Source organism: Poecile atricapillus, chromosome 13 (assembly GCF_030490865.1).
Source record: "Poecile atricapillus isolate bPoeAtr1 chromosome 13, bPoeAtr1.hap1, whole genome shotgun sequence".
Taxonomy (NCBI): Eukaryota; Metazoa; Chordata; class Aves; order Passeriformes; family Paridae; genus Poecile; species Poecile atricapillus.
The window spans coordinates 15047036-15060740 of NC_081261.1; the positions used below are offsets into that span (position 1 = coordinate 15047036).

General features: G+C 58.9%; 3 protein-coding genes across 4 annotated transcripts; 2 read left to right on the forward strand and 1 right to left on the reverse strand.

Moving 5' to 3' along the window:
• Nucleotides 1-24: 24 nt before the first annotated feature.
• NDUFA2 (NADH:ubiquinone oxidoreductase subunit A2) lies at nucleotides 25-1227 on the forward strand. The gene is made up of 3 exons (XM_058848547.1): nucleotides 25-179; nucleotides 285-391; nucleotides 1031-1227. The coding sequence occupies exons 1-3, from the start codon at nucleotides 76-78 to the stop codon at nucleotides 1120-1122; spliced, it is 303 nt and encodes a 100-aa protein (XP_058704530.1). The 5' UTR covers nucleotides 25-75; the 3' UTR covers nucleotides 1123-1227.
• Nucleotides 1168-8557, reverse strand: TMCO6 (transmembrane and coiled-coil domains 6). Of its 2 annotated transcripts, XM_058848532.1 has the most exons (12): nucleotides 8428-8557; nucleotides 7357-7481; nucleotides 6995-7104; nucleotides 6690-6873; nucleotides 5630-5734; nucleotides 5040-5125; nucleotides 4407-4523; nucleotides 3644-3755; nucleotides 3389-3560; nucleotides 3205-3299; nucleotides 2240-2407; nucleotides 1168-1610 (listed from the first exon to the last, which is right to left on the reverse strand). In XM_058848532.1, exons 1-12 carry the CDS (start codon nucleotides 8504-8506, stop codon nucleotides 1458-1460), a joined length of 1506 nt encoding a protein of 501 aa, XP_058704515.1. In that variant the 5' UTR covers nucleotides 8507-8557; the 3' UTR covers nucleotides 1168-1457. The 2 variants fall into 2 exon arrangements, with proteins under 2 accessions (XP_058704515.1, XP_058704516.1); XM_058848533.1 differs by lacking the exons at nucleotides 6690-6873; nucleotides 6995-7104.
• A 1440-nt stretch (nucleotides 8558-9997) lies between these two features.
• Nucleotides 9998-13705, forward strand: CD14 (CD14 molecule). Its single transcript, XM_058848534.1, has 2 exons — nucleotides 9998-10427; nucleotides 11134-13705. The coding sequence occupies exon 2, from the start codon at nucleotides 11151-11153 to the stop codon at nucleotides 12498-12500; it is 1350 nt and encodes a 449-aa protein (XP_058704517.1). The 5' UTR covers nucleotides 9998-10427; nucleotides 11134-11150; the 3' UTR covers nucleotides 12501-13705.

Consider the following 13705-nt stretch of genomic DNA (forward strand, 5'->3'; position numbering starts at 1 on the left):
GGGCGGACGGGAAAGACGGGCGCTGATTGGCCGAGGTGCCGCAGTCCCGCCCCCGCGCTGTTGTCCGCAGGGAAGATGGCGGCGGCCGCTGTGAAGAGCATCGGGGGCGGGCTGGGCCAAGGGCTGAGGGAGCTCCGCATCCACCTGTGCCAGCGCTCCGCCGGCAGCCGCGGCGTCAGGTCAGCGCGGGGAGGGGCCGGGACGGGGCCGGGGGTGCTCCTCCAGGGGACCGAGACACCCCCGGGCTGAGCCACAGGCCCCGCCGCTCCTCCTTCCCTCCGCAGGGAATTTATCGAGAAGCACTATGTGACCCTGAAGAAGGCAAATCCCAACTTCCCCATCCTGATCCGCGAGTGCTCCGGTATCCAGCCCAAGCTCTGGGCTCGCTACGGTGAGTAGGGGGTGCCCGCCGGAAAACACCATGGAATTCTCATGGAATGGTTGGGGTTGGAGGGGACTTTAGGGACCCTGAGTGTTTATGGGAAGGATCAGAAAGAGCTCAGCAGGGGCTTTCCAGCCTCTGATGCGACCTCACACCACCACTACCTTCACTACACAAAACTGGGGTTGTTTTTCCTTTATTTTCACTGCCTTCCCAGTGAAACAAGGCAGCACAAAAGCCCCTCTGGGGGCTGGAATCCTGGAAGGGATTTGTTTTCCTCAATTTGGGCTGGAAAAGATTAATTTAGAAGCTTTTGAAATGATGCAGTGAGTCTGAAGGAACAGTTTTCAGTCTGCTTTCCTGAGGGGAGCACCTTGCTGGGATGAGGCTGGCAGCCAGGGTTGCTCTTGGATGTGTCTCTGCCCAGCCAGAGCTAGAAAAAGGAGACTGGGAAAGGTGGTGAGCTGCTTTGAGTTCTTCCCAAGGGAAAGGAGGAGAATAAGAAGGTGAAAATGATAACTTGGGCACACGGAGGGACACTGGGACATGGTGAGTGGGGAGGGGTGGTGATGGGAGGCTGTGACATCAGTGCCCTTGCACCAGGAAAGGTGCACCCTGCCCCCTCTCACCCTGTCTGTTTCCCCACAGAGTTTGGGAAGGAGAAGAGCATCCCACTGAACAACCTCACTGTGGATGAAGTGGGCAAAGCCCTGCAGAGCCTTGTGAAAAGCCCTGCGTAACGACAGACGGGAAATACACACGTGCTGGAGACTTGACTGATAATCTTTAATGTCAAAGGTGTATCTTTAATTTATCAATTCATAAATACAGTGTGTTTACCTTGAGCTTGGTGGTGGCTGAGAGCCCAAGGGATGGCTGATGCAGCCATCACCCCTGCCTGGCACAGGACAGTCTGCCTGGGCTGCAGCTCAGCTCTGCCCCTGCTCCAGGCTCTGGGGGCACCTCCCCTGTGCAGCCAGCACTGGGCACATCAGAGCCCTGAGCAGCCTTGGGAAGCTGCCACGACTTGAACAGACAGTTTATTCCCCCTGGGAATGCAGGGAAGGAGCGAGGCCTAGGAGAAGGCAGCCAGTGTGGCCTGGCAGGCACTGGGGGCTCCTGACCTGACCACATCCAGCAGTGCCTGTGCCCGCTCCTGCAGCTCTGGGGTGCTCTGGTGCTGCTCCAGGGCCTGGTGCCCACCTTGCCTGGTGAAATCAGCAGCAGCCTGTGTGAGAGGAGAGGGTGAGAGCTGGCTGGGTGCTACACTTGATCATCTCTGCCCAAGCCACCACATCCCAGGGAATGGGGTGAGGGAATTCCCCAGAGCCCTCCCAGACACTGCATTCCTGCTCCAGGTAAATCCAACCATGCTGGTGGTTGGTTGGGAAGGACTTTAAAGCCCATCTCATTCCCACCCCCTGCCACAGGCAGGGACACCTTCCACCACGTGCTCCAAGCCTCATCCTGCCTGGCCTTGAACATCCAGGGATCCAGGGGCAGCCACAGCTCCTCTGGGCACCCTGTGCCAGGACCTCCCCACCCTCACAGAGGAGAATTCACTCCTGTGATCTGCAGCAAGTGAAGCAACCTCAGCAGGATCAAAAGAAAACTTGGGGTAGAAACAGCCTGCCCAAACACCAGTCCTTGCCAGTAAGAAAGGAACTGTCTGCAGACACAGGAAGGGCTTCCACCCTCTGCATCAGTGTCCCTTTGGATGGGGGCCTGGGTGCTGTGGGGTGCAAGGGAGTGGGGCAGTGCTGTTCAAATTACAGTACCATCCCCCTCCACAATAACAATAACCCCCACAATAATCATTCCCCATCCCCTTTCCAATGCTGTGCCCTGAGCCCTCACCTCTGGGCAGTGCAGGAACAGGAGGTGCAGCAGCTCCAGGCACTGCCCCACGGCCTCGGGGTCGGGCAGGGTGAGGAGGGGCAGGAGCTGGGGCAGGAGGGGCTGCTGGAGCAGCTGCTGGCACAGGAACAATCCCTTCTCTGCCATGTTGCACAGCACAGTCAGCACCTGTGGGAGGGAGAGGGAGCGAGCAGCGAGTGCTCCATGGGCAGGTTCCTGACAGGCTTGGGAGGCTCCCAACCACTCCCCCTGCCATGGAATTGTGGAATGGTTTGGATTAGAAGGGACCTTAAAGCTCGTCCAGTCTGACCCCTGCCATGGCCAGGGACACCTTCCACTATCCCAGGGTGCTCCAAGCCCTGTCCCTTCTCTGGGCAACCTGTGCCAGGGCCTCACCACCCTAACAGAAGACTTCTTCCCAATATCCCATCTAACCCTGCCCTCTGTCAGTGGGAAACCATTCCCTGTTGTCTTGTCACTCATCCCCTTGCCCAAAGTCCCTCTCCACCTTTTTTTCTTGTCCTGCCAGGCGCTTGCCCACAGCCAAGTGCCCACCAAACCACTGGATTTGGAATGTTTCCTGCACACCTACCCCAAGGCATTGTTCATCCCTGTGCCAGGCAGACCCAGCCTTGCCACCCACACCCCTGGCAGCATCCCCAGTCTCCTAAAGCTTTGGGGTCTTTCAAAGGAAAGTGGCAGGAGCCTTCCCAGGCCTGCTCCAGGGGCTGGCCCCAAGTTAACATCTCCCTTGGGACACTTTTGTGCTCGGACAAGGCTCTGCCAAGGGTAAATACAGCTGGAGTGGCTCTGGGGGAGGTAGCTGGTGACTGCCACCACATGGGAGCTTCTGCCCAGCTGTCACTGCTGCCCCATCCACCCTCCAACTCCAGCACTGTCAGTGTGGGATTCATGTTCTGAATCCAGCACTCCCCACCATTCCCAATGTGTGGGGCAAGGTTTACCAGCACAGTGGCCATCTGGGAACACGTCAGGAGCTGCAGCAGGGCCGGGAGCAGCTCCAGGGAGAGCAGAGCGGAGCAGAGGAAGGGATCATCCGCTGGGGTGGGCGGAGAAGGAAGATGTGAATAAAAGCAGGGCGGGTCCCAGCAGTGTCCAGCTGTGCCAGCAGCACTGTGGGACACTCACCTGTGAGGTTATTGAGCAGCCACAGGCACTCCTGGATGAGGAAGGGGTGCTGCTGCAGGAAGCACTGCAGGATGAGGAAGAGGGCGATGAGCAGGCGCCCGTCCTGGCCCTGCCCCTGGCAGCCTGTCTGTGCCAGCAGGTTACTGAGACTCCGCAGCACGGGGCACACGAGCTGTGACAGAGGGACACACCAATCCCTTCAGCAGCATCCCCACAGCAATCCTGAGAACAGCCAGCACCCTGCCCACCTCTCACCAGCTCCAGGCCCTCGGGAACATCCTGGGGGATTTGGGAAGCCAGGTCGAGCAGGAGCGAGGTGAGGGCAGGCACGGCCCCCAGCGCCAGCAGCACCTCGTTGTCTTTGTGCCTGCAAAGAGAGGGACAGTGCTGTGGCCTTGGAGCTTGGGGAGGGGAAACTGCCACATCCCCTCACCAAACAACAGGGCCTGGAAATTCAGAGTGCTCTCCTGATCCCTCACAGGGCTTATTTCATGTTAGAACAGTGGCTTCTTTCACACTGGAATAGCAGATTTTTTTCTGAGCTTAGAAGAAAATCTAAAAGCCCCTGAAAAACAGATTCACTGGAGTTATCTGTGTGGGTCTGGAAATGACAGCCCTGACCCTTGAGCATCTACACATTCCTTGGCTCCAGTGGCAGGCAGGGATTGCTGGCACAGCCCAGATGGGTGGCCCTGGGCCAACCCCACAAGTGTGAGGGTTGCCTTGGGAAGTGTGGGGAACAACTCCAGGCATGGGAAATGAATCTGGGGGGCATTTTAGAGGATTAGAAACAGCCTCTTCACGTTTATCACCCATTACCACCCTGTAAAAGAGCTCAGTGACCCCACACACTGCACATGTGCTCTGACAGGAGAGCTGGGATATCCAGGACAGCTGGGGAATTGCTTTCCCAAGGGAAAAGGGGAAGCAATCCAGATCCCCTTGCAGGACCATGAGCCTTTGTGCCTCTATTTGGCTGCCCCCAGGGAACTCAAAACGAGGAGAAAAATGCATTTACCTACAAATGATGTAGTGGAGACACCACGCAAACTCCACGGCCGCTCCCATGGCAGCCTTGAGGCCGGAGCAAACCAGTCGGAGCATGTGCTGGGGGAGAACCGAGTCCAGGACCAGGCTGGGGGCAGAGGGCAGAGTTAATGGAGGCACAAGCAGGGAGATACAAACCCTGACCACTGAACAGGGAGCTGCTGTACCCCATAGTGGGGGCCACAGGGTCCAAACACACACCTGGAAGGGACTCTGAGCCAAGGGCTGCGGCCTTGGGCTCTCCCTGTCCATGGCAGGGCCTGGGACATTCAGGACACTTTGTCTGGGGTCACATTTTTGGCACTGGGGGCTGTCAAGTCGATCTTTTCCTTTGCAAGAGGAACACAGCCAGAATTCCCTGTGAGCCTTCCCTGCTCCATGCTGGCCTTTACTGAAATACCAGAGCTGTCTGCTCAGATGAGGCCGAGGGAAAGGAGCCAAGCCCTGCTCCCTGATCTGCATCAAAACTTCCACAGTTCTGGTAGGATTCTGCCCTGAACTATTAATGTCACTGGGATGGGGAAGGTGTCATGTCCCCAGCACACAAATACCACTCGAGGCCCCAGGGCCCATCCCGGTGCGGGGTTCAGCGGCTCAGACTCACGGGATGATCTCCATGGGCGCTTCCTTGGCTTGGAGGAGCTGTGAGAGGACATAGCCCACACCTTCCAGCACTGCCTCGTGTGGGGACTGCAATCCAAGAGAACAGAGCTGATCCCTCCTGACACAGCCAGGGCCCCGGGGTGCCAACCAAACCCGGCTGAGCGGCACAGCCTCACTGTGCCTGGAGAACAGGGGGCACAGAGGGGCCAGGAGGGACACAGGAACCACCAGAGCTGAGCTGTCCCCCTCCCCACATTCACTGGGCTTAGCCCAAATGCAGTGAAAGCCCTGTTTTGAACTTGGACCTGCAAACCCCAGCCCTGCTGGAGCCAGGGCAGGCAGAGGGGACAGGCTCCCTGTGCTGCAGACTGTACCAGGCAGCCACTGCATGGGGGAGATTGCGCTGGGAAGAGCACAAAGGGGTGAGCTGAGCCCTAAAATGAGCACAGGGAGCCCACAAGTGACCCTCACACTCGTGGGAACAGCTCCCTGCAGAGCTCCCCCACAGCTGGAAGGAAAGCTGGGGACTCAGGGCTGTCAGAAAAGTCTCTCTAGGGCACAGCAGAAATGTGGCTGAGCTGTTTCACCCACCTGGATGCAGGATGCCAGCACTGGAATTATGCCCTGAGGCAGCAGTTGCTTCCTCACAGCCTGACTTTCTACCACGAGGTTCCCCAGTGTGTACAAGCACAGCTCCTGCAACAACACAGCAGAGCAGGAGGTGACCCTGGGAGCAGCCAGCAAAGCCTCAGGTCCCACACACTGCCCTGAGCAGGGCAGGAGCTGGCCTTGGAGGGGGAAACACAGCTGGATGCTGCTGGACTCTCCAGGCACCCCATTCCCAGCTCAGTCAGCTTCAGTTCATTCTTTTTCTGTCTGGTTGAAGTTGGGATCTCATCACTCCCACTTTGGAGGTTTTTACGGCTTCTGATTTTCAGGATGACATTTCCCTGAGCCCCTTCTGGTTCTACTGGAGCCTGTCTGTGTGCTGCATTCAACTGGGATCAGCACCTGAGGTCACTGCCCACCTTGCTCCTTAGCTCTGAGCCTGTTTCCAGATGGAGCAGCTGGAAAACACGTGAGCATCCCAGAGCTACTCCAGCTGTGCTCCTTTCCCACACCAAGTTGTACAGCATGGAGCCACAGACACTCTACTATCTACTCTTCTCCTTCCTTCCTTTCTTCCTTTCTTTCTTCTCCTTATATATTTTCTTAAGTGATATCTTTGTACTTTCATATTATTTCATTTCTATAGTTAACAACCAAAGTGGCTACATACCTCCTTTGCATTGCAACCAAACTGCTCTAAAATAAACCTATATATATATATATTTATATATATATACACATCTATGTACATAAATATGGGTCATTCTGTATGGTTCCACTCCAATCCATCCCAAGGGATCTGTGAGTAACGAGAACTCAGTTACCTCACTGTCAGGGCAGGTCAAAACACCTGGGCACTGGGGACAGTCCTGCTCTCAGGGCAAGCCTGTGATGCCAAAAGATTTTGGCTCCCAGAGAGGGCCCTGTCCCACCAGCACTCCCACATGAGCTGTGTGTGACCACAAGAGCTCAATACCAGGCACACCAGAGGATTCCCAGGCACCAGAGCCCCGGAAAATGTGGATCTGGACAGGGATCTCACCGTGAGCTCCAGGCTGTGTCCTGACAGGTAGGTGAGCAGGTAGGAGGTGACAGGCAGACACGCCTCAGCCACCGTGGGGACACTGGAGTGGGACAGCTCATGCAGACAGCGGGCAGCCTCCAGCTGCAGCTCAGCCAGGCTGCTGGTGAAGAGCCCGGTGAGCGTCCGGATGCTGCCGTCCAGCCTGGGGGATCCAAAGGCTGCTGTCAGCTCCCACCCAGGGCCACACGCCAGCTCACCCACCCACAGGGACACAGGGCCCCTCGGGACCTGCCCCAGGACAGCCACAGCAGGCCTGGGCTGACCTGACAAACTTCTGCTGAGTCTCCTCGTTCTGCAGAGCCCAGCGGAGGCGCCCGAGCGATCGCTGCCTGTCCTCTGAACCCCTCTGCACACCCCTGAGCAGCTCCAGAACCTGGCCAGGGAATTAAAACATGCACTTTAAGCACTTAACAACTTAAAAGCACTGCCAGCATTAAGATTTTGCCCTGTTAATCCTTGAGGCAAAGGAACCCAGAGCATAAAGATGGGCACAAGGAGCCTTGACTGTGTCTGGCAGTGAATCAGAACCATTCCCAAACCCACCCCCACCCACCCTCCTTTATATGCCGAGTCTGGGGAAGACCCCTGAGACCCCCTTTGCTGTGAGGAATGTCAGGTCTTTCACCTCATCCTCCGAGAGTGGGTCTGGCACGACGTCTGCTCCATCCTGTCCACCCTCCTCGGCTGCGCTGTCCTCCCGCAGGAGCCGCTTGCTGACCAGCTGCTCCTGCCGCCGCGCCCTCCTGAGAGCTGCCAGCAGACCAGGACATGTCACCCTCTGCCAGCACAGGACACTTCTCCATCCCACCCAAGAGCCTCATTCCTCCCTCAGCCCAGGGAGGAACTGCCCATTCCTCCTTGTGTGAGCCTGCAGGGCTGCAGGGGCAGGGGCTGCACTCGGAGGGTTGGGCACACACAGTGGGAAGCCACTGCTGGGATACTGAGCAGGAACACGGGACAGAACCCGAGGAGCAGCTGGAGGGACCTGAGGCTGGGTCACACATAGGATCATAAAATCATTACATTTGGAAAAGACCTGCAAGATCATCAACTCCAGCCTTCAGCTGAACACCACCATGGCCACTAAGGCAAGCCTCAAGTGCCCCATCTACTTGATTTTGGAAAACACCTCCAGGAACGCTGACTCCACCTCTGCCCTGGGCAGCCTGTTCCAATGCCTGACCACCCTTCTGATGAAGAAATTTCCCTTAACATCCAACCTAAACCTCCCCTGGCCCAGCCTGAGGCCGTTCCCTCTCCTCCTGTCCCTGTTCCCTGGCAGCAGAGCCCGACCCCCCGGCTGTCCCCTCCTGCCAGGGACTTGTGCAGAGCCACAAGGGCCCCCTGAGCCTCCTTTGCTCCAGGCTAAAACAGGGCGAGACCTTGGAAACCCCAAACAGTGCGGGGGGAAGGGGCTGTCGAAGAAACGGGGAATTCATGGCAGAAACCCCTCGGGTTAAAAGGTGAAGCTGTAAAACGCTTCCCGAGCGGGCAGCGGCGCCCGTCCCCCCGAGATGCGCCCCCGGGGATGGGAGCGGCCAGGGCTGAGCTGGGGGGTCCCTCCCAGGCACGGGGGATCCCGCAGCCCCCCGGCTGTGCCCGCTGTCCCCGGCTGAGCTGGGGGTCCCTCCCAGGCACGGGGGACCCCGCAGGGACCCCGCAGCCCCCCGGCTGTGCCCGCTGTCCCCGGCCGGACCTGCCTCTCGCTCCCGCCGCCGCTCCCGCAGCTCCTCCGCGCTGCGCCCGCCGCGCCGGGCCCGCCGCCGGCCCCACATGGCCGAGACGGGAGAAACACCCAGAGCCCAGGATGAGGAGGAAAAGGCCGGTCCCGGGGCGGTCCCGGGGCGGTCCTGGGGCGGTCCCGGGGCGGGGAAAACACGATCCCGGCCCCCCTTCGCACCCAGCCCGCTCCGAGCCCGGGCGGCCGTGCCCTGCAGGGATGCGCGGTGGTTGTGCCGAGGACAAAAAAACCCCAAAGATTCAGCAGAAATGTGAATCGAGGCGGCTCGGTGGCCCGGGACCTCCCGCCGTGGTGATGAGGACCGAGGGGCAGAGGAGTTGGTGCTTCCCCAGGGAGGTGTTTGGGGAATTTGCAGCTGGAGGGCAGAAATTAAAGATACCAGCCCTGGGCAGAGCTGCCGGGCTCGACAAAAGGGGCCGGGAGGAGAGCTCAGAGGGCAGCTGTGACTTTTCCATCGTGCACTCAGCAGCGGTTTCCTGGAATTGCAGACCCATTTGGATGGGAAGAGACCTTAAAGCTCCTCCAGTTCCAAAACATCCACCATGGTCAGGGACACCTTCCACTATCCCAGGTTGCTCCAAGCCCCGTCCAACCTGGCCTTGAACACTTCCAGGGATGGGGCACAGCTTCTCTGGGCAGCCTGTGCCAGGGCCTCCCTACCCTCACAGGGAGGAATTTCTTCCCAGTATCACATCTAACCCTGCCCTCTGGCAATGGGAAGCCATTCCCTCTTGTCCTGTCACTCCAGGTCCTTGTCCAAAGTCTCTCTCTTGGACTCCCTTTAGGCACTGGAAGGGCTCTGAGGTCTCCCCTGAGCCTTCCCCAGGCTGAGCAGCCCCATCTCCCAGCCTGTCTGCAGAGCAGAGGGGCTCCAGCCCTTGGAGCATTTCTGTGGTCTCCTCTGGGCTTGCTCCAGCAGCTCCATGTCCTTGTGCTGAGGAATTTCACATATCCCGAGGATGTAGAAGAGGAGTCATGGAATTGCTGAGCACCCCTGCACACGAGTCCCAGGGAGCAGGGACCCCACCCCAGCTCGTGTAGTGCCCCATTAACAACAGCAAACTGGGAGCTGCACTGTCCAGTCTGAATCCAGCATAGGCAGAGAAACCTCTGGGAAAGAAAAAAAAAAACCCTGAGAGATCACAGAATCACGGAACCATTTCGGTTGGAAAAGATCTCCAAGACCATCAAGTCCAGCCTTTGATCACCACCTTGTCAGCCAGAGCAGAGCTCTCAGTGCCACATCCAGCTGTTTGTGGGACACTTGTGGCTCCTGCCCGTGAAGGAGTGCCCTGTGCAGCCTCGGGTGGATGGGAATTGTGCCATCCCCATCCTGCATGGAACACAGGATGGTCTGGGTGCCAGGTATGGCAGTCCTGAACCCTTGTGCATTGCCTGCAGGCTGCTCAGCACCCGCTGAGCCTTGAGCAAGCGCAGCAACACCAGAGCGTCTGGAAGGGCTGATGCCGAAAGCGCCGTGGGGGAACCTCGCCCGCGCTCTGTTCCTCCACCCTCCCAGGAAAGCGAGCAGCGCTGGCACTCCGGCCACAACCTTTCCCAGCCCGCAGCCACAGGGAAGTGAAGCACAAGTGCCTTGGTGGCTCCGTCGTGCTCAGGAAGTCACGCCTCGGGGGCGAGGGCTGTGCCCGGGAGCGGGGCTGGAGGAGCCGGCCCAGCCCGGCCTGGGGACCCGAGCCGGGCAGCAGCAGCTGGAACACATCTGGAGCGCCGAGGGCTCAGCATCGGCTGCCGGACCGAGCTGAGCGCCCGGAGACTTTGGCAGCTCCGGCCGGGATTTGGCAGCAGCTGGAGGAAGCAGGAGAGGTTTGGGTGTGATCTGGCTGGTGAGTCACTGCACAAAGGCACCCGCTCCTGCTGCCCGCCGCCAGCCGCGCTCCGGACAGGTGCCGGGCGAGAGCAGCTCCTCGGGAGGGTCCCGCAGCCCCCAGGAACAGGTAGGGAGAGCTCCGTGCTCGGGGGACTCGGGCATGTGGCCAAGGAAAGCTGAGGCTGATCAGGGCTGGGGCAGCGACAGAACTGCTCAGAGCAGGAGGCTGGACTGAGGACCCCCAAAGACCCCCTTTGAGCTGAGTCAGCATATATTTGGGATTCTTTAATCTTTGCTTGCCGCTTCTTTTGCAATCTGCTGATCAGAGACCAGATTCTGTCAGCTGCCCAGCTTCTGGTGTGACAGGGATGTGTTCACACCTTCAGGGGTCGTTTTCTGCCACCTCTTTGGGGGCTGGTGATGAATCAAATCGCTGGGCGAGGAAGGAGAAAACATGAAGCCCTCTGTTGCAATTTCCTGCCCCAGATTACAGAGGAACAAACAGAGCTGGGGCTCTCTCCCTGGTCAGACTGATACATCTGCCTTCGCTGTCTGTAACTCCACATTTGTAGTTTCTCCAGGTCGTTTAGGAGTGGGATCCTGCAGCAAGGCAGCCCGGGCAGGACAGTGCAGAGCCTGCTGAGGGCAGGGAGGCTCAGCTGCAGCTCCGGGGTGTTTGGCTGCTGCCTGAGCGCTGCCCGAGCCCTGCAGGAGGGATGAGGGCAGTGCCCTGTCCCCAAGGGGTGGCTCTGCAGGACTGAACCTGCCCAGGGCATCCCTCCAGTGGTGGTCACAGTGGTCCCCTCAGCTGCCATTCACTGTTTCTCCTGCAGTTTTTAGGTCGTTCACCATGAGGGTGGCTGTGCTCCTGCTCCTGGGGCTGGGGCTGCTGGCAGCAGAAGGCAGAAGGAACAGGTGTTACTTCAACCACACTACGGAACACTGTGTGTGCTACAACCTGTCCGAGGAAACCATCGGCAGCATCATCCAGTGCCTCCCTGCAAATGTGGTGGAGTTTCAGGGTGGAGATGTGGAGAAATACATAGCCTTCCCAATCAGGGACCTGACCCCCTCCATCATTGAGACTCTGGACTCCCTTGTTATCAGGAAAATAATTATTGGAAATGTCCTGGTGCCTGAGATATTCCTCGCCCGTGTGCTGAGGTTCTTCTCCTACACCCATGTGCAGGAGCTGGCCTTTGAGAGCTGCATTTTCCAGGGCACAGGCGACTGGAGTGACATGGATGGCCAGAGCTTGCCCATAGTGTCCCTGAGCTTCCACAACGTGACATCTGCCCCTCTGACGGGCCATGAGCAGGCCTTCTCCAGCCTGAGCAGGTGGCTGGAGACCCTGCAGGAGCTGGCTGTCACCGGCTCCCGTGTCACCAGCCTGCCCTGTGCCATTGGGAAGCTGTTCAGAGCTCTGCTCTCCCTGAACCTGGCACAGAACAGCCTCGGCGATGGGAGCCTGGCCCTCGCCTTCTGCCAGGGAGCTTTTCCTCGGCTCCAGGAGCTGAGTCTGCACCACAACAACCTGAGCTCCTACGGCAGCGTGTGTGAGGGCGTGAGGCTGCTGCCGGAGCTCTGGCACCTGGATCTCAGCCACAACAAGCTCGTGGCAGACCCATCCTCCTCCTGCCAGTGGCCAGCATCCCTGCGGCGTTTTAACCTGTCCAACGCTGGCTTGGCTGAAGTGCCGACACCGCTGCCCCCCGGCCTCGAGGTGTTGGACATGAGCCACAACCAGCTCCGTGCCGTAGACACCTCCCTCAGCTCCCTGAAGAAGCTCTTCCTGAATCAGAACCTGCTGCAGGCCGTCCCCTCCATCAGGAATTACCCTGTGCTGGACACCCTTCACCTGGACAACAACTCCATTTCGGAGCTGCCGAGGGAGGAGGTGAAGCTCCTGGGGCGCCTGCAGGACGTGGCTGTGGCTGACAACCCCTTCAGCTGCTCCTGCTCTGGGGCCAGGGGGCTGCAGGCGCTGGCGGCCACGGGGCACCTGGGGCAGGGCTGGCCCGGGGACTACAGGTGCCAGTCCCCAGCTGAGTACCAGGGCTGGCAGGTGGCCCAGGTGCCGGTGTCGGTGCTGCGCTGTCACCTCGGTGCCGTGGTGGCCCCGCTCTGCGTCATCCTCGCCCTGCTCGGTGTGGCTGGGGCCGTCTGTCTGGTCAGGACCAGGCCCTGCCACAGAGCCTGAGGGGCGCTGGGACCCTTCCCACCCTTCCCAGCCACAGGGGCTCCGTGGGAAGGCTCTCAGCTCCCCGTTCTGCTGAGGGGCTCTTGGTGTCCCCACTCTGGTGGAGCAGAGCTGTCTGCAGGGTTATCCCACTGCCCCAGGTTTTGGGGCACCCCTCACTTTGAGCCCCGTGCTGTGCTCTGACCCAGAGCCTCACCCTCCCATGGGGGATTTCCCTGTGGCCAGCTCCAGCTCCCCAAGCCCCAACACTGCCCCAGCTGCCCTGGACAAGAGGAGTTCAGCTCCATCACATTCCCACTGGTAGCGCTCAGGTGCCCCAAGCCTTGCTGGGGTCTGCCCAGAGCCCCCCCAGACCTCTTAGCCCCAGCAGCCCAGCCATCCTTGGAGCCTCCATGGCCCCTGTGCTGATCCTCCCTCTCCTCACCTGGGCCAGCATGTCAGCTTTGGCAGGATGCTGCTTGGCTGCTCTTCAGCCTAAGAGAAAAACCGAAAAACCACAAAAGACAAACATAAAAGACAGGAAAATTACTAAATTAAGCACCCCTGCATGCAAATGCTAATGAGCTGGAGCAGCTCCTTACACCTGGACCTGAGGCACTGGGGGATGAGCCCAAGTGGGACCTTGAGGAGGTTCAACCAGAAACTTTTTAAGTGATAAGAGGAAAACTGATTTATTCTGGGTTCTGGGTTATTCAGAGAATATCTCATAGTAAAGAGAAAATGGATTATGGAATGCTGAAGGAGAGCCCTGGAATGCAGGACTGGGGAATATTCAAAGGAAGGGGGTGGGTAGGGAAAGGACAAGTGTGGGAAAGTGGGGATGGGAGAGAATCATAGAATCACAGGGTAGTTTCAGTTGAAAGGTACCTTAAAGCTCATTTCATTCCACACCCTGCCATGGACAGGGACACCTTCCACTATCCCAGCTTTCTCCAAGCAGCCTGGCCTTGGACACTTCCAGGGATGGAGCAGCCACAGCTTCTCTGGGCAGCCTATTCTGGGGCCTCACCACCCTCCCAGGGCAGAATTTCTTCCCAATATCCCAGCTAACCCTGCCCCTGGCAGTGGGAAGCCGTTCCCCTGTGTCCTCCCTCTCTGTGTCCCTGTGAAGAGAAGGGGCTGGTGGCAGGCAGGCAGCGCTCACCTGGCCAAGCCCTGCTCTTCTTGCCCAGGGCCTGTCCTGCCTCTGCATTAAAGTTGGTGTC